At 36.3% G+C, this 20,677-nt stretch overlaps 1 protein-coding gene across 1 annotated transcript in view; it reads left to right on the forward strand.

Moving 5' to 3' along the window:
• The first annotated feature begins 480 nt into the window (after nt 1-480).
• The window catches only part of Gria4 (glutamate ionotropic receptor AMPA type subunit 4), a 309,909-nt gene continuing 289,712 nt past the window's right edge, over nt 481-20,677 (forward strand). Inside the window, exons 1-3 of the mRNA XM_076925900.1 lie at nt 481-890; nt 1,437-1,615; nt 2,845-3,003. Of these exons, the coding sequence (XP_076782015.1) occupies nt 1,528-1,615; nt 2,845-3,003 (247 nt within the window). The 5' untranslated portion in view covers nt 481-890; nt 1,437-1,527. The remainder of the gene's footprint in view (nt 891-1,436; nt 1,616-2,844; nt 3,004-20,677) is intronic.

Below are 20,677 nucleotides of genomic sequence, written 5' to 3' on the forward strand. Positions count from 1 at the left end.
AAGAAATTCTTAATTTCTCAACGTCAATTCCTAATCTTTCCTACTGCCCTTTAAAGAATATATTAGAGGTCTCTGAGTTTTCATCTCTGTCATCCTATTTCCTGCTAACTTCTCTCTCTCTCTCTCTCTCTCTCTCTCTCTCTCTCTCTCTCTCTCTCTCTCTCTCTCTCTCTCTCTTTCTCTCTCTCTCTCTCTCCCTTGCCCACCCCCTCACACACACACCTCTCTTTTCTACCTTGTGCAAACTTCTCTGACTTTGACCACCCTTACCTCCTCCAAATCTTCCCTCCTGGACCCCATCCTCACCACCCCCCGGGCTGCCTTGTTCCCCTCTTCGCTCCTCTCCTTTGCTGAGCACCTTTACCGCATCCATTCTCATCAAGGGCTTTGCAGATTCCCTGGCTGTTTGCTGGTGAGATTGCTGCAGCTGCAGCAAGGAATAGAGTCCCCCCCCCAACCCCCCCTCCGCGCGCTCGCGCTCGCGAGGGCGCGCAACCCAATGGCAGAAGCGGGCTAGGCTGGGCTAGGCTGAGAGGAAAGGGCTGGGAGCCGGGAGGCAGCCTGTCCTCCCGCGAGCCTGCAAGGATGCGGCAGGGGACTGAGACCATGGGGAGGTGCTAACTTCCTCTCCAACCCCCCAGCCCGGGATCCGGGCTGGCATACCCGGCCCCCCGGGCTAGTTTCCTGCCAAGCGCAACCAAGAAGCCAAAGGCGACTTGGAGGGCATAAAAAGAAAAAGAGTGGTTCTGGAGAGGGGTGCCCACCTCCAGAGCCTGTCCCTCTGCAAACCCGCGAGGATAGAAGGAAGGGGATCAGGTACTGGAGAGTGTACACAAAAATTCCAGTCTGCGGACTCGCTCCAGAGCCTCCCAGAAAACCTGGACGATCTGGTGAGTACCGGCTGGGGGGAAGGGGAGCAGGATGGCCATGAGCGAGGAGCAAGGGGCAAGGGACGAGGGGCCCGTGGTGGGAGTGCGCACTCGTGTACTGAGGCACGGGAGGCGCTCAGGGATGCTGTAGCCCGGGCGGGGGTCGGCTGCGAGCTGCGGAGCGCGTGTGGCGCCCACGTCGGTGTGGATGTGAACAGGGGAGCGCAAGTGAGCCACAGACAGAGCGCATGTCTCATCCCTGTGAGCAGAGCAGCAGCTAGACCCGCCACCACCATCTTCTGCATGAACATTATCAGCAGGACAGAAAACCTCCCCCAGGGCTATGGAGACTGCGGGAAACATCTGGCAGCTGGCGATGGATTGTTGAGGGGAAGCTGTCATAACCTCAAAGCACACAAACCTTTTTCTTTCTCGTTTTTTCTTTTCTTTCTTTTCTCTCTTTTGCTTTTTTCCTTTCTCTCTCTCTCTCTCTCTCTCTCTCTCTCTCTCTCTCTCTCTCTCTCTCTCTCTCTCTCTCTCTCCTCTCTCTCTCTCTTTGAAATTTAGCGCCATCGTCTTCAATGCCTCTCTGAAAATCCTTTAGCAAGAGTGTGAGAGAAAGAGAGGAGAGCGCGCGCCAGGGAGAGGAGCAAAGAAGATGAGGATTATTTGCAGGCAGATTGTCTTGTTGTTTTCTGGATTTTGGGGACTCGCCATGGGAGCCTTTCCGAGCAGCGTTCAAATAGGTAAGAAGACTGGCTGGGGAAGAGGTGCATGTGGCTGAAGTGATGCAAATGAGTTGCCGAGGAGGAATCCTTCGGAGGCGCCTTCTTCCTTTACAAACAGACCTTCTCAATGCAAGTTCAGATAGACACAGGCTCGCACACCCAACACTGACTCAAGTTCCTTCTTGCTCTACAGTAGGTTAAAGTAGGAATGAGAGAAGTTGAGGAAAGAGAAAACAATACATAAATAAATAAATAAATAAATAAATAAATAATAAGCCTTCATGGACTTTAATTGTATTTTATAGTACATTTCTTTTAAACGCGTTTTCGTAGAGCAAGAGGAAATACCGAGTTTTATTTTGTTTTTCGTTTTATTTTTTTTAAAACCCACTTTTTGCTATTCTGCAAGCTGCAGCATTCTCGCTGCTGTTACAGGAGGAGACGATAGGGAAAGGCATTCTCTGCCCTCACCTCTTGCCTTGTTGCCTTGCCAGTTGGCAGATTCAAAAGTTGGACCCTTTTCGAGGAACCTTCGCCGGTTTTATTTTGCTTTTGACTTAAGCTTCTGTTCTTCCATATCCCTTATCCCTCCACCCTCGATTCTCGCGACCCTCCCTTCCTCCATCGTGCTTGCCATTCTCCTCTCCTGTCTGTTGATGGGACTCGGCTATTGAATTTCTTCCAGCCCAGCCCAACCTCAACACTGCATCGTGTGTGTGTGTGTGTGTGTGTGTGTGTGTGTGTGTGTGTGTGTGTGTACTGTACACAAAACCGAACTAATTGAACCGGGTACACAAAATCGGGGGCCAAACTAAGTTTTCCCCCTTCTAAACCTGCTCTCTTGTATGCCTTCACATTCCTTCATTCCGGTTGGTTCGGTATTTTGATGGAAATCTCTTCTCTGTCCATCTGCATATTCCCTGCTGGTGAAAGATGTCCTGAACTGGCTGATACAATGGTGTGACTGGGAGAATCCTAAAGAGGGCAAGGGAAAGAAAGCAAGACACACTAAATGGTCTCAGAGGTCATTGTGATCATGATAGACTGAAGCAAGAAAAAGCTGAAATGCCCTGACAACTAAAACATTAAGCATGCATTACAGGGACAAAAGGCAGCCCTTATAATATGGCAAAAGAGCTCATTAACTGTGTGTGCTTCCGATTGGAGATACGTTTGACAGTCATGGGGCTAGGTGTAACGTTTAAAACAGGAATCATTGGATGAGTGTTTCCTGATGTCTTTCATAGGTGGTCTCTTCATCCGAAACACAGACCAGGAATATACTGCTTTTAGACTGGCAATCTTTCTTCATAACACCAGCCCCAATGCATCTGAAGCTCCTTTCAATTTGGTACCTCATGTGGACAACATTGAGACTGCCAACAGTTTTGCTGTGACAAATGCCTGTAAGTAAAATATAAGTTACAGCTAAATTGGAAGAGAACTAAAATGAACTAGTGGGATGTCTTTCTTTTTTAAAGAATTTTCTAGAAAACAAATCCAGATTCAAACAATGACATTAGAAAAAAAAATCATAGTTAAAAAGATTTAGTCTCCTCCCTTCCTTTCCTCCACTCCCTCCCTCCTTCCCTTCCTCCCTCTTTCTTCTTTTTTTCCCTTTCTGCCTTTTAATTTCCCTGCCTAGATCCCATAAGCTGAGTTCTCCTGTAACATTTAGTATTGTTCCTTGTCTTCTGAATGCTATACTCAGTTTAGAGTTTTATTCCAACCTTTTGGGTTCTCCTTCTTGATTTTCACTGAAGTAAGTGCCTGTCTTCCTTTTAAAGAAGACATGTGCTTTTCCCAGTAGTAAAAACCATGGTGAGGATGCCAGAGTGGTGATGTGGAAAATACATTTAAGTCGGCCAGTAGATACTACATAAGATCCAGTGATGTCACTGGAGGCTGCTCTGCCCTCATGTTGGAGGTTGTAAATGTCTCTTGTTATCTTAATGGATATCTGTTCATGGAACTCCATGAAGTCCTACCCTATTACCCATAATTCTAATCTCTGATATACCTGGATTCTAAAACCAACCCAACTGAATCTTCCACATAATGAAACTAAATGGGTGACTCCACAAAATGCTACAGATGTCCCCCATCAAGATTCTATGGAACTTGATGTGGAGGGAAAAAGCTACTAATTGCATTAATGTAAAACACTAGGATGTAATCCATCAATGGTACTGCACTGCCTTTGGGTTCTTTAAGTGTGAGCATGTTTCAGATGCTTCCTCAGTTTTCTGTGCTATTTCTGTATTACAACAATGTTTCTGGGTTATCTGAGATACGTAAAAGTGGTTCCTACATAAAATGGTATGTGCTTTGTTTCTATTACAACCAAGTTTAAAAGTATTTAATTAAAAATTGTTAAGACAAAAAGGTAAACTGAATAAAGAAAGAAGTGTAACAGAAAATAGGTTTAAACCAAGAAATTTTTCTATTTTATGAACTACAGTGTTTGCATTTATATTTGTTTGTCATTAATTCATTTACCAGATAACACAGTGATTATTTTGGAGCTCTGTTTACTACTGAAGTTTAGAACTCAATTTCCTGAAGGTGTTGAAGCTTTTGACAGTTTTGTAAAATGTTTTATTTATTTATTTATTTATTTATTTAGTCAAGACTCCTGTACTTACTGTAAGTTCTACTTGGTGATTAATACTTGTTTGTTTTAGTTGGTAATAAAACTAATATTAAAGCAAAGGGGGTTATTTTAAGCCTAAATGTGTGTGAATTATAGGTTGGTTTGTGGATAATTATCTATAAATTTTATGAGTTATTTTCAGCAAATGCAAAGTATTAAATGAGATATCATTTCACCCAATTCAACTCGAAGCATTCTTTTTAAGAGTGATTGTTATTTATTTATTTATTTATTTATTTATTTATCCTTATTTTATATTTATCTGGTGACTCTCCTAAGATTTTGTCAAAATGTTACCAGCTTGAAAACTAATTGTCCAAATATATTTGAGGATAAATTGTCCACCATAAATTACATTTGAATAGTAGCACTTAATTTTGAATGAGTTTCCTAAATGTTGTAGGACACTGTGATTTGTTTTCATAAACTAACATTTTAAGAGGCAGAATGCCTGCACAATGACATTCAGCTTTTAAAACTGTAAAGTGCTAACTCTTTCTCTACCCCGACCGTCAGTTAGACTCACGGACTATCATTTTAACTAGAAGTATTTTAGTTATGTAACAAAATATGCATGAAATGAAGTAGTAGTGGCCAAGCCAAGATAAATTGAAAATGTGGCAGCTAGTTACATGATAATAGAACTTTAAAAGTACAAGATGTAGAGGCTGTTCTTCCCACAGGAAAGATTAAGGGACTAAAACAAGTAACTTTAGATATATCCAAGTTTCACACAGTGTTGGCAATTTAAATGTTTTTCACATTCATATACAATTGCTTCTGTGTAGGTGTTTAATAATCTGTGTAAAAGCAGTTTGTAAATAAGAAAAAATGTCTTCTACCGAAAAAAAAAAAAAAGGAATATTTATTCTTGATAAATGACTATACCAAATGCCCTTTAGATAAATCCTAACTGCATTTGGTTGCAGGTGGTAGAGAATGTAGGTCAGGTATTTGATGCTTATTGAATAGAGTGACCCAAAGAATATACACATATGATTACACTGTCATTAAAGATAAATCCTAAGCGGTGACTATATGTCAAGCTAATCTGTCAAACTTTATGCCTTTTAGTACCAAAGAGTAAAACTAGACCTTGAAGTTTAATAATTTGTAAATTTGACAGGAGTTTCGAGGTTTTTTTTTTTCTTTGTAATGGCAGAGATTGATTTGTAAAGTTGTTATCTTGGAATGAATATAAATAATGATATTTGTTAAACTCTATTATAATTGTAGTGTTCTCATACTGAATTTTATCAACTCACACTTTCTTCTCTGCATGACTGAGGAACATTAGTCAAGGTACATTTAATTTCTTTTATAGGAACTATACTCACACAAAAAAAGCAGACTTAAGAATAAAATGTGTTGGTTACCTGTTGAAAAGACATAATTTAATGCTGGTTATCGGGACCAAAATTAAATTAGTCTTCTAAAAAGGCTGTTTAGCTCTAAAGTACTAAATGCATAGAGTTCACCAGCTTGTAAAACTGGACATGATTAATTCAAGCAGAACAATTTGGGGGATATAAATACCATATCGCTGGAGTAATCTTATTGTTAGCCATATCTTCAGCAGTATTTAAATTCAGTTATTTCTTTTCGTTCTTAAGATAGAAATTCAAATTTCACTGGATATTATAAAGAAAATTAGATGTACAGATGCTAAAATTATAACCATTTTCAATAGCAAGAAGCGTAATAAGTAGCACTTTTACTCAAACATTTATTGTCATTGGATATGTACACTATTTCATTATTTTAATCCATACAAAGCACACAAGATGATGCAAACAGATATTTCAGACTTAAATAATCAATATTCTCTGTGTTTCTTAATTGAAATCTCTAAATAAATGTATTTTGTGTAAATATCAATATAGCTCTGTCTGTAAAAATTTGATAATTTTCTACAAAACATTTAATACAACTCACAACAGCCTAACTTTGCAGATATATTTTCAGTATTTAAGAAATATTTAGCTTGGAGAATAGATTTGTTAAATTTTACCAAAACTAGTAAACAAACCACTAAATTTGTCTATCACCAAAAATCTTAAAATACAGAAATATTTAAGATATTATATTATGAATTTAAATTATCTATAGAAAAAACATCTCATGACCAATCACTTGATGAATCAGCCACTGCGGTATCACCTACCTACATCCTGTGTGTGGAATGATGCTTAAGTTAAAGGTGGACATGGGGAATCACATGATAGATAATCCAGATACATAGCCAAACACCATACAGTTCTAGACTGATTCCCACATTCATCATCTCTGGAGAGGACTATCTGGTATTTTTGTTTACCTAATTTTTAATGGTGTCCTTATTTTGTTCTACTTCTCTGCCTAGACAGTCTGCTCAATTGTTTATCAGATGATGACAGAGAAGTTGCAAAAATTGAAGAGTTACATATTATACTATAATAACTATAAAAAATAGTTTGGTTTTGAGATAGTATAACAATTTTGTAGCACATGCTAACTTATAATTAAAGATCCTATTGCCTCAGCCTAAGTGCTGGCATTAGAGTGTATGCCACCATGCCTGATACCATTCCCATCTCTTTTTTTTTCTTTTCTCTTTTTTCTCTTCTCTTCTTTTTCCTTTTCTTTTTGTTTTCTTTTTCAAGGCAGGGTTTCTCTGTATAGTCTGGCCTCAAACTCACAGAGATCCATCTGCTCATGTCTATTCTTTTATCAAAAGTAAATCTAACTTCTTTTGTTGGGCAATTTACTTACAAACTTGAAATATTCAAGGGCAATGGTAAAAGTAACAGGATACATAACATATAGTTGTTTAGTTTATTTAAATCTACAGAGAATATAAAATTACATACAATATGCTTCATATGAGTTCCCTTTTATACATTAGTAAAAGCACAGTGAGGTTAAGGGTGCCCTACTATCAAATCTGGAGTCCAATTCAACAATGCTTAAATATTGCTGCTTGCTCTTTACTTTTGGATATCAGGTCTTATAAAAGATAAGAGACTGAATTAGGCTGCAGTAATAATCCTAAGCAGGCTAAAGATAAATTTTTATATTTCAAAAGAAAGATATAAAATAAACAATATAATTAAGAGTGCTTGCATTTGGTTTTAGAAAAATTAAGAACCAGGCTGTGATTCACTAGACTTTTATGGTTTGAATTGATAGAAACAACCTACATTGATTTGAGGTAATTTTTTTTAGTCTCATGATTTTCTATGTCCCCTCTCTTCCTTTCTAAGTTAATGACAAAATTATGAGTCTTGTGCCTTCAGTGTTTCTTTTGCAAATGACATGACATTTTACAATTTATAAAATTTATAATTGATGTATTTCAGAGTGGTTACATGAAAATATGTGAAACTTTCACAAACTGTAGAAAACTCTACTTTTCCGCAAACTGGTGATTTCCCAAGTTCTGTTTATTTTGGGAAGAGAAAAAGTATGTTCACTTCCTTCCAATGAGAAATCATTTGCCTATCTATCAATACGTCATTTCTCTATAGCTTACATACAGAGGAATTTCATCATCCTTCTGGATTATCAAGGCAAATTGTACATGAAGTGTTACTTTATGTTCTGAGACCATGCTCTAGTCTTAGAACTACTTTCCTATAACATGATTTAATTTTTCTCAAATCAACATTTCATTAAACAGTCTGAGAAGCCAGGTCTCACTTACACGTTAGCTTTATATCTTCTGGCTCAAAGTAGTTTCTCTGCTTGTTTGAGACTTTGTAGATGTTTTGACCAGGTCTTCTATGTATCACTCCAACAAATTTACCAAGAAGCTACAAGGTTATGACAAATAAACCATTTGTATTGAGATTGCTCCAGTTATACAGAAGAAAAAAATTTCCATTTATCCTTTCCCTAATTGCAATATTTTGAAGAAAATAGAGCAAGGCAGCTCTGGGCAATTTGTTCATTAATCACATGGCAGTGAATGATGGAGCAAGGAATAAAATCATATTAGGTAAAGAATCCATCTATTCATTTATGAGATTAAATAATGGATATGTCCATTTAATCATTAAACATATTCAGGAAGAGAAATTCTACCTAAGATACTGTGCAAAAAATGCTGAGTACAAAACATTGTAATAGTAGTTGTTATCTTCCATGAGCTCATACTGTAGGTGAAAGAGACAAGTCAGGTCTAGTATAAATTATGACAAAGCAAAATAAAGCGCTATGAAGGGAAAGCTTCTGTGTTATGACACAGAAAAACACAGGAATGGTAAGTCCACCAAGCTTGGCACATTTCGTGATGTTGTCTAATCAGGGTTTCAGGGCTGTGAGTAAATTAAAAAAAATGGTACATGAGAAGAGAGTACAGGAAGGCAGTTCTGTCAGAGCTTGTTTAGACTGAGATGAGTAAGAAAAGCATAAGAGGGAGCAGGTGTGGTAAGGAACAAAGTTTTGTGAATTTGCAGAAAATCTGTTGCAAGAAGACCCCATGGAAGGGAAAAGAGGACTCATAAATTATTTGAACTGCATAAGGACATGATCAGATTTGCATTTACAAAGAGCAATAGGGTGGCAGAAAAAAAAACATTTTGGAAGGGTAAATAATGGAAAACAGAAGTCCCATTAGTTAAATGTCAGAGTAATGCAATTTAAAGTGATGGATGCTTAGATTAAAGTGGAAGCACCAGGAGAGAGCAAAGCTCATATGTCCCCAAACACAGAATGTTTGTCAGGACTTACTGGTTGGCTAGGTTTGTGAGGGAGGATGGCAGAAAAGTGTAGCGAGAGTAAAGATTGTTAGCTAACATCTACGTTTTTAGGGGAAAATGTTTTACTACTGATACTGACTAATGAACAGAGTAGGTACACGGGGCAGTTTTGTGTGAAGAAGGTGAGCTTCCTGTGTACTGGTTGATAATGAGCTGATGCAGGCACCCAAGGAATATGCACAGTAGAGTGTTAAAACACAAACAGAGGTTTTGTCTCAGTTTCGGTGGAGAGCAGATCCATTGGAGGCTAAAGCCATGGAGGGAACACAGCAGGAAAGGACTGTGGAGCTTCAACCTGCAAAGGATTCAATCAATACTTACAAAGTAAGGAGAGAAAAATGGGCAAGCAAAGGAGGCTGAAGGAAAATTGGTCAAAGAGTTTGGGAGAAAAGATGTGAGAATACTTCAAGTAAGGAGGACTAGCTTTGCTGAAAGCTGTAGAATCATGACCTGTAAAGCACACTGTAATGCCCTTAGTAGTTCATTTTATCTATTCTCTTTTCTGTGTTCATTTGTACTTTGGAACAAGAAAGCATTTGCAAAGGTTTCCTTTAATAACTACACAAATGTTCCACTAATATATAATTTCCTGGGTATGTTGGTCAAGACCATTCTTATCTTTTAATTAGAGGTAGGAAGGGGAAATTATCATGCTTTTGAAGAAGAGAGTTTGAATTTGCGGGATAAGAAAGGGTAAGTTACTTAACACTCAACTCCTTCATCTATCAGCACAAGAAAAGGATAGCTACCAAGTAGGAATGTTTATTAACTGCAGTAAGATGAGTGGAAAAAAAATTCACTTGCCTTTAGAATTCAACTAAATTTTCAATTATAGTGAACATTTTTCAGAGTCAATCTTAATATTTCAAAGTACTTGTATTTTCTATTTAGGTTTTAGAAAGGTTATATATGTTCTATGTATTTTTGATACTTCATAAAAATGTTTCTTAATCTCACAGATAGCTGTTTAATTTACATACACAAATACAAGGTTCTGCTTCTCAGCCTTACAATTTCCTAAGAGATGAAACTTTCAATGAGTGATTATTTTACATTGGATTGAAGGAGGGAAAAGAACTTGTCTACTTTACAAAATTGTGTAGTTGGTGAATTATGTGTGCATATACATTTACCAAGAGATACTCTTCAATGTTCGAGCACCTTCTCTCAATGAATTTTCAGTTACATAAAAGTCTGAGTGCTACAGCTTTCAATGAACCTTCTACAACATAGGGAAGCCATTCTTCATCTTTACTTTTCTCGAATGAGTAGATTAGATTATATTCTTGAAGCCAACCTGAAATCTTTCTATACAAACTGTCTCTATTCTTACCTAATGAGGAGCACAGGCTTTATTTCCTCAAATGGGGATGCTTTGGTCTCACTCTCTGACTGACTCTCCTACTGTAATCTTAAGGGCTTTAAGTGCTTTGCTTATGATAAAGCACTGTGTATTTTGTATCTGCTCCTTCTGGTTTTTGTTTTGTTTTGTTTTGTTTTTTTAAACAGGAGTTATCTTTTTTTTTTTTGTAATCACCACTTCTGGAACACTGTGTTTTTGAAAGTCATTGGTGACTTATAAAGGATTAAATCTAATTGTTTCTTGGTCTTTAGTGTTTCTGAATAATTTACAGGAGTCAATGCTGAGGACTCCCTGTTCTCTGAAGCTTATTTGGCCCCTGATGATAATCATGATATTGAAGAGCTATTACAGGATGCTTCAGCTTTGTATTACCTTCTTTTTTATACAACTATAAAAGGTAAACATAGCTTTTCATTATTTTACAGAAAAGAACATTTAAACACTTAAGAAAATCTGCCCAAGGCCATGAAGCATCATTGCCATCAAATTTTAAGGTCACGTCTCTAAACCACTGTACTATCTATCTGACAGCTATTCTTGCTACAGTACTTTTCTCAATCCCAAATCAACAAGGTGACCTTCAGCTTGTATGACTGCAAATTTCTTAGACCTTAATGTAAATATCAAGAATTTATTTTTAATGATTTTCCATTGTGTCAGCAAGAATGCCCAGCATTTTACTTCACATGTTTATTCTTCAATGAGACTTGAAATATAGCACAAAGACTTGAGAAGTCTCACTGTTGATAGTTGAAACTCCTATTACTTCATATTCACAATTTCATGGCACAAATACCACTATGTATAAAACATAACTAAATGACTCAGCTGTTCAACACTTAGGGACAGATGCTCTATTAATTGGTAAGTCTACATACTTTTATAGGTGAATTATTTTATTTAAGAATATGAAGAACCATGATTAATTTCTCTAGTAAATTACTTTAAACTGTCCTTATCTGTCAGGCAAGTTCTCGTTGGTTGTCGTTGACATGTTTTCTAATTCTAAATAAACAAGCAATGATAGTTAAGGAATATTGACCTAAGTGTAAAGTGGTGAGTTTTTTAAGTTCCATCATGTAATCTCACTTGAGTAAATTATGATATCCTCAACAAAACACTGTATATTAGAAATTATACCAAAAAAAGGATTTGAGATGATTACCTCCTTTTGATAATACACCCCATGTTTCAAATATAGAAAATATGTACCCTAAACTAATCAGTGTGACTCACTCATATGCAGGTGCTTGTTCCAAAATGTAGCTTTGTCATCAGTAACTTTAAATATAGCCTGCTCTGAGTTATATTAATTTTTCATATTTTTATTTAAAGCTAACACATACGTATGAATTTTCAAATGTTTCAGTATCTTAAAGTCTTAGCAGACTCCAGCCCTCAGGGGCAACATGTAAGCTATTTCTACATTTTAATATCACAGTCAGCAGTGTGAATACTCCTATAGCATAGCAGCAACTCCTGGCAGTAAAATCACTACGTGAAATGATGTGAATTTGCGCTTTTAATTCGTATGATCAGATTTTCTCCATTAACAAATGCTATATAAATTTGGATCCTCCAGTATGTGAGAAGAGTTGTTTTCTCTGACTTGCTAACACTGGCCATTATTAGTCTCTTGAATGTTCACTCATCCTGAGAGGTGAAAATGACATCCAATTGCTACTTTAATTTGCATATTTTTTAAATAGTGAGAAGGAAAATTACTCCATGCTTAAAAGCTTTGTTTACCTCTTTTCTTGTGAGCTGCCTGATTTTTTTTTCCTTTGACAGTCCATGACTTTTTTCTTGAGAAAAATCTTTTTACATTCTAGTAACTACCGGAAGTTATGTCGCAGATCAGGCATTCTGATTTCATTCAGCGTTAGCCTCCTGACAAAGATCTGTCTTCATATAGACATTCAAAGTTTCTATTTCTCAAATATAAGAGTCATTTGCTTTTTGAGTTCTGTGCTTTGCATTATGATTTTAAGAAGCATTCCTATTCTTAAAACCACAAAAATATATTCTTTGTTTTCTAGGATATTTATGCTTTTAAACTTTATTTGTGTAAGAGATCTATTTGGCCTGACATCTATTCCCTTGTTAATGTTAAAATCACTGTATTCCTGTATTGTCATTTGGATAAGCTATTTCTTAGGTTAAAAGCTTTAAAATGCCTCATCAGAGCAGAATTCATTTCATTTCTTTAACAAGGAGACCCTTGGTTCACTGTCTATGCTTTGTCTCTTGTGAAAATCCTCTATGTGCAGTTGTTATTCGTTTCTTCTCTTCTAACAGGTGTGAGTAGTGGTATGGCTGCATCGGACATGTTTACCATATAGTGTATACCATATCTTAATGCTCCCTTGACTTCATCTTCTTTTCATGACTTGCCATCTGACCAAATCCTTTTGCTTCTACACTCAAAGTATATCACGAATATTTTCACATTCTTCATGCCACTAAGCATGTCGAAGTCAGTGATGTTCCATTACGACTTTCATCATTAAGCACCTGTTTTTACACTGTTCCCTTTATCTAAAATATTCAGTTGTCTCTCTGTGTGTGGATGTGGCTGTTTGTGTTTGTGTGTCTACGTGAACTAATACACATATGGTCTGTATGCTGTGTCTTCCAAGCATGTGTGTGGAAATCAGAGAATTACCTTAGGTATGGGTCTTTACATTGGCAAGATCTTTTCTGTTCACAGAAATGCCTCCCAGGCTAGTTGAATTGCCAATTTCAATCTCCTACTTCTGCTCTCATCTCCAGATGTGCACACTTGGATAACAGACATGCGCTACTGCATCAGCTTTATGTGAGTGCAAGTGATTCGAATTCAGGTCCTCATGTTTTACCCATGAAACCCCAGCCCTCTCCATCTACTTTATATGCCAGAATCAAGAGTGTCCATCTGAATTTACAATTCAAAGGCCACCTGTAGCTTTTTCTCCTCCTTTTGTTTTCTTCAGCTCACTGGCCTACTCTCTTCTTTTCTATGGTCTTTGTACTTTAAGCTCCTTTTCTGGACCCCCCCCCCCAAACCAGTTGTTTGCTTAAAGAGCTTTTTATAAATCTTCAAGATTCAGACTAAGTGTGACTACTTCAGAAATACTCTCTACCAGACCATCAACATAATAACTACTGAACTTGTCACAATCTTTAAGAATTTTTTCAAAAACTTTTACATTTTGCAATCTCTGTTTCCCACCAGAATAAACACTTCCAAAGCAAAAGGTGTTAAACATGTTGTTAACTAATACAGGCACACCTCATACAGGTCCTGGCTCAGTGTGGGCATCAATAAGAATCCGCATACGTGGGTGGGAGATCTCTTCACTAATCTTGGGGAAACAGAAGCTCACTAAGAGTTTTCATTTGTCATCTTGGAGAAATCAAGGAAAAGGTGTTAAGAGATCTAAGAAGCGAGTACAAAAGAAGCGACCTTGTTTTCTCCTTTTTCATGCTCCTTGTTTCTCATTGTTTATATTCAACATTTAGAGTGAGATGAGGAAAGGCGGGTGTTCTGGGAGGAAGATATTGAGACATTAATGCATATTGATGTACAAGGTTCAGGTCAGATAATCCTTTGACACATTTAAATCTGACAAATTTAAATTTAACTATCTGCTAACAGAAGAACTTGAAATGATGATTCAAACCACTTTGAAAGCAGAAAATGCCCAACTGGAAAGACCAGGTGAACTAGTGAGCACACTCTGAGGGACTCCATTTGTGGAGGAGCTGACTACTTCCTCAGCGTATCTGAAAGCTCATGGAGCTGGAAGACTTCTGAGATAAGCACATGGTCTTAAAATGTACAATATCACTCACTAAAGATCTTCGCCACCTCCACAGCAACATCTGACATAAACTTCCTGGAAATGTACTCATTTTTATAATATTTTATTCCTCTCCTGTTTGAAATGAGCTTATCGTTGGTTAAACACTTATTATATCTATGTAGATGTTCATTATACCCAGCTAGATGTGGAAGGCATTTCATCTCTTCTTTTCTCTAAAGATTTAGAAGCAAGAAAATGCATTACTTGGAGATCTTGCACGCTTCATTCCTAACGGGAAACCTTCAAGACAAAATATCTCTTTTATTTATGTGATAAATAAAAATATTTCTTTTTATTTATGTTAACTAATTGGATGTATTCTGTCTGATAACATTATTAGCCACTGAAATGTTTCTTTGTTTCCACTCTTGGTCTGAGAAGTCAAAAACTACATGTTCTCTGGACGTAGATCCTAACTTTCATTGTGCATACATATGAAGTTGTGATGGTGTAAATAACTATAAAATTCTAAGTGACTATAAGAAGAGTTTAAGAAGTGTTGGAGAAGTGAATATGGGGTACAAAAGGTCATGAGCTTCATGAAAGGAAAGGAGGTGGCCTGGGATGAGATTGAATGAGATGACATAAAGTACTAGGAAGCAAAACATCTCAAATAAATCTTGTTTGAAAATTCCATAATGAGACCTAACTCTTTGTCTTCCTTAGACGATAGAGGAATGATGGGCCATTAGTTAACAAATGCATAGAGATGACATTATGGCCAGATGTTAGGTAAATAGATAATAGAGAGAAACACAAACACATAGGTGATTTGCAGGTTTATATAGTAAGAATAATACATACTAGGGAGATAACTGATATATAGATGATAGGTGCATAGATAATAGATGATTATTATGTTATAATCAATATGCACATAGATGATTGGCAGATAATGTATTGATATATATGATATATTGATATATATTGTTAACAATCAAGTTTGTTTAAAATTTATACAACATTTTTGAAAATCAACTCATCACAGTTGATCTAAATTCTAGACACAAAAGCTTTACTTGGCAATACTTATTTAAAGAATGAGTCATTAGATTAGTTAAGAGCCAGACAGACCACTGAAGAAAGACTGTGCTTGCTGTGAACTCTTTATTTGATTGTGGCAACAGTTCTGACTGTCAGAGCTTTCTTTTTATGCATAGGCTTTCTTTATGTTTTTCTTTATTAGCATATCTTTTCTTTCTGTTTTAACACTAAAAATCTAGTGTCACAATGCAGGAAAAAAAAACGAAGTATTCTTGACAGATGCAGAAAGGCTGTCATCAAAGTTTTCTAATGATATGTAAGTTGACAGATGTGTAAATGCCTTTTAAAGCTTTAGTTATTTAGAGCAAATAGATCTCCCATTCACATCCTGGCTGATATTCAGTTACAAACAACTCCATTGGATTATCCTGGAGGTACAGTATTCCAGGCTCTGTGAAGATATTTTGCAATTCTTGTTGATGGATGTCATTTAAAAATATGTAATTGTTTTCACCCAAATTTGTTCTCTAATCCCTTCCCTTCCTTTTTTCTCTCTCAAGGACATAAGTTTTGGGGGGAAAAATTCAGAAATTATGTAGCAATACATTTGAACCTTGAAAATATGTGATAGATATAGGATGTGAGAAGATAACATTCATTCAAAGCACACAACACAATGGCAAAACATAAAGTGTAGAAGTATTTGGATGACTCTGGGGCATAGGACCTTGTGCGGACAATAAAGTGGGCTGAGGCCAGCAGCAGATGAATGGACAGGAGAGGAGGATAGTGAGAATAACACTGCACAGGTGAGATGTTGGCTGTGGAGGTCTATAGGCTGGACTGCAGTCTGGAATAGGATCTGATTCTTTATCCTGGAGCAGGAAACAAGAGTAATTTTAAACGGTTCATAACATAATTACATGTGTGTTTTAATAGGAGTCCGCACAGTACTGCACATCATTCACATATATAGCAAGGTTTGCTCTGTTCTCACACCGAGTAGTGTGCTCAGCAGCAGCTTCATAGACAAGAAATGTAATTCTGCTACCTGCCTGATTCTGGAGAGCTGTCATTGTATGTATTATGCTCACAATTTTTCAATGAGAGTTGTGACACCCAGCAACTGACTCTTAGCTTATAATGCAAGCCAGGCATCTTCGCAACTAGCATCTACAAGCCTGGTCCCTTTAGACCACACAGAGGGAAAGAGAATTGGCTTTGATGAGAAGAAAGAAAATTAAAGCCTAGAAAAGTGTTCATATAACCAAATCTCCTCACATCTTATTGCAGATGCTGTAGAACGCAGCAAATTCCATGAGAACTTAAATTTCATATGATCACTTTCTTTTGAATTTCTTCATAGAAATCAAATCATTGCTTTAGCTAGTACAATAAATGTATGATACAATTTTAATTACTACACAATCATATACTGTAGAGAAATAAGAATAGGTTCTAAAGAAATGAGTTAAATAATAATAGTAATGATAATAACAATGTACTGATTTTTATGTGTATTTGTGCAATACCATGTGCACACAGGCACACAGCTCACGAAAGAGTACAATTACTTAAATTATTTAGAATAGTCATACAAATAATCTATAAGCTGATTGTTTGTTTCTCTAAGAAAGTAATGAATCAGCAAAGTAGAATGATCTACTGCCTTTAAGCTTAGAACTCAGGAGGCAAAAGGCGGTGGATCTCAGTGAGCTCAAGGCCAATCTGGTTTATGTAATCAGTTCCAGTACATCTAGGGCTAAGTAGAAAAACTCTGTTTAAAAAAATACAAACAAACAAATAAATTACACTCATGTATGTATTTTTGACCAAAATATTTTTCTTTTGTAAATTTTGTAGAATTATTTTACATTTTTATGTCCCAATTTCCACTCTTGACTTTCTCCCAAATATAACCCTTTCTACTTTTATATCCTTCTTTTGTTTGTGAATGGCCTAAAATTTACTTACAGAAACATGGGCAACTTTCCAGTGACTATTACTGCTGAAAAAAATTGTTACCCTAACCCCAGTAATCATCATGTCTACAAGTCCTTAGAGAAAAACATGACTAATATATATATATATATATATATATATATATATATATATATATATTTCTTACAAAATGGAAAAATAGATAGTAGATCTATGAGTGTATATATTTTAAAATCACATTCGGGTTATATATGTATATTATATATGCATATATAATACATACATATATAAATGAACATATATATATACACATATACATATACTCACACATATATGCATGCTATACCAGAATAATATATATAATACTTGCATTACATACAATACTTGGGAGCTTTGTTTCTTGCTTCACGGAACTTAGTAATGGTCATATGCTACAAAAACACAGTGACTATGAACAAACACATCAATTTACAGAAGTGGTAAACTCACAGGCAAGAAACCAAGTGTGAAAATATTCATCAAAAGAGAACTATATCTAAATGGCATTTGATTTCCTGAGTAGTAACTTAGTAACTTTTGCTATTCTGTCTTTTATTTTAAATGTGATTTTCTCTTTGGTGTAGTGATACTTGGTGCTTTCATTTTGATACATAACTACTGTTATGTCTATTTGGTTTAGTTTTAATTTTTGTTACTATTTTGTGTGTATGTGTGTATATGTGTGTGTATTTGGCATATATATACATATATATATATATGTATATATATATATGTATATATATGTGTGTGTGTGTGTGTGTGTGTGTGTGTGTGTGTGTTTGTTTGGGCAGTGTGTGTATGTGTACACTCAAACACAATTAGAAGACAACTTGCAGAAGTCAGGTCTCTTCCTTTCGCCATAAGGATCTGAGAAGATTTTCAGTCCTGGTAGCCAATGTCCTTAAGCCCCACAAGCAAAGTTTTAAAAGATCTAATAGTTCCTATCAAGATGGGCTAGCATCCAGAGAGCTTCATTTCTTTCTTTCTTTTTTTTTTTTCTTTTTTCTTCTTCGAGGCAGGGTTTTTCTGTGTAGCCCTGGCTGTCCTGGAACTCACTCTGTAGACCAGGCTAGCCTCAAACTCAGAAATCCACCTGCCTCTGCCTCCCAAGTGCTGGGATTAAAGGCGTGCGCCACCACCGCCCTGCAGAGCTTCATTTCTTGACCCATGAAAACACATGTATATCTTCGTTGTTTTGTTTTGCTTTTTTTAACAGAAAAATTCTTGAGTTGCCTCAAATTCATTTTATTTATTTGTTTGCTTGTTTGTTTGTTTATTTATTTTTGAGATTTGAATCAAGATGCACACTAACCAGTACTTTCAAAAATATCAGCAGTGCAAATGTACCAAGTGTGATGTTTCCTGAGTCCTTACTGGTGGCGGTGGTGGTGGTGGAATTCATCATCCTTAAGCATACTTTTTTTTCATGGTTCAAACTTATGTTTGTGCTTTATTTTGATAATTATTGCTTATAAATGTTTCAGTTTCTTAAATATGTTGCATAATATATATTGTTAAATAAAAAAAAAATGGTTGTCTTTGGGTTGCAATTTTATTGGAACCATAATATATAGAAACAATGGAAAATTCTAAAATCATATAATAATCTTACTAACAGTTTTTATATTTTATTTCATACATTTCTGAATCTGTCGCTTGTTTAAAAAGAGTATTTACACTTGGCTTAGTTGATGATATCTAAACAAAAGAAAGTATCTCTTAACATTCACACTAAATACTGAGTTCATCTTTCTGTATCCACAAGGGAAAGATAAATTAGACTCTAATTCATCTAATTATTAAAGACATTTCAAGATATGTTTGCCAGCGTCACATTATAGTAAGAGAACGCCTCGCTCACTTAGCATTTACAATAGGAATGTTTTTGCTTAGATACATTATTCATTTCAAAATATGAACAGCAGTTTTGTGTTTGGTATTGTGGATTGAAGCCAGGACCTTGAAGATACTTGCTAAGTTCTCCACTCCTGGGCTCCAGCCAAAACCCTCATTAATGAAATGAAGTTATTGCCATTGCTATTTGCTGACTTCAGTTCTTCTTTTTAAAACTGTCAATAAATACAGCTTATTGATTAAACTGTTTTCCATTGTCTATTGAATATTGGAACTTTTCAAGGATCCAAGATTGACTGATAAATTGTTTGCATGTTTTAGGAAAGCCCCATGAATGAGATGATGGGGTCTGGACACCTACTTGCTTACCACAGGGAGTTGTTTCTGACTACCCAGCTAGTTGAGCCTCCACTTTGCTCCAGCCTCATGCCACTTTGAGATTTTATTGTTGTGAAATGTTTCCATTGAGTTTTCTAACGCCTTTGGAATAAGGGCTCCCTGATGACAAGGATGATATGGCATTGAGAGTGAATTTCTTATGTTTGAAAAATAGCACAAAATTATTTAATACATAGTTGATAAGTAAAACAAGTGTACAGGAAATTAGTATTCTGTTATATACTGTGGCCACTGCAGTTGTGCTCACCACAGGATGTGAAAAGAAAGGGAATGATACCTAGAGACAGAGTCTGAATTCACTTCAAGAATGAACAATTTTTATTTTTTCTGTTTGCTGTTTGTATATTGTTTGGCTAGCTACTAGAGGTAGCATTGTAGGCAGAGCTTGGTCAAAGCCTATCACTGACCTCTTAACTGAGTTCTTCCTTCAGCATGTCCCTGCCCTTATGGCCGTGTTTGGCCCCAGAGGACATTCCTTCTAGGTTCTGTCTCGTGCCTGCAGCTTTCCTCTGTCAGAGCCACATCTGGATCAGAGTTTGTGGTTGAGAAAGCAACTATTGAGCACTGGAGCTCAACAGTTAGGTATTAGTGTTCTGTCTAAAAGTTGGCTGTCCTCTTAAGGTATTAGTCATGACAGATTATCTGTTAGCACTGTTCTTTAAAAAGTAAAAAAGCAAGCCTTCATGAATTGCCACATCTGACCAGTGGAATAATGATGGATATTAATGAACAAGAAACACAAAAGCCTGCAATGAAATTTTCTGAGTTAGAAAGGTGTCGGTCACTCAGGTTGTCATCCAACCTTGGTTTGGATTTTCATGCTTCACGATGGTTATTTGACCTTACTTACTAATATGGACACAATTTCTGGAAATGGAGAAGATATTGCAGGTTTCCATTTAAAACTATGATCCAAGTTTACAAAAGACTTCTCATTCTTTCTCTGTGTCTTTCATAACAATCACTAAGAGCTTCTAAAATCCCCTTACTTCTGTGCTTTCTTGTGACAATTTTACCATGTATAGACTATTAATTAATCCACTGATTTTTGCTCCTGAATGGTATATAACCCAGTGAACACCATCAGCAAGATCACTCCAATGCAGCAAACACTGGGGCTGCATTGAGAAGAAACAGCTTGTGCTTTGAAGTTTGCTACACACACATACACAATACACACACACACACACACACACACATGCACACATGCATGCACACAGATGAACACATCTTAAAATCTTAATTTTTGTATAAGTCATACAA

The sequence above is a fragment of the Arvicanthis niloticus genome, chromosome 27, assembly GCF_011762505.2.
Source record: "Arvicanthis niloticus isolate mArvNil1 chromosome 27, mArvNil1.pat.X, whole genome shotgun sequence".
Classification (NCBI taxonomy): Eukaryota; Metazoa; Chordata; class Mammalia; order Rodentia; family Muridae; genus Arvicanthis; species Arvicanthis niloticus.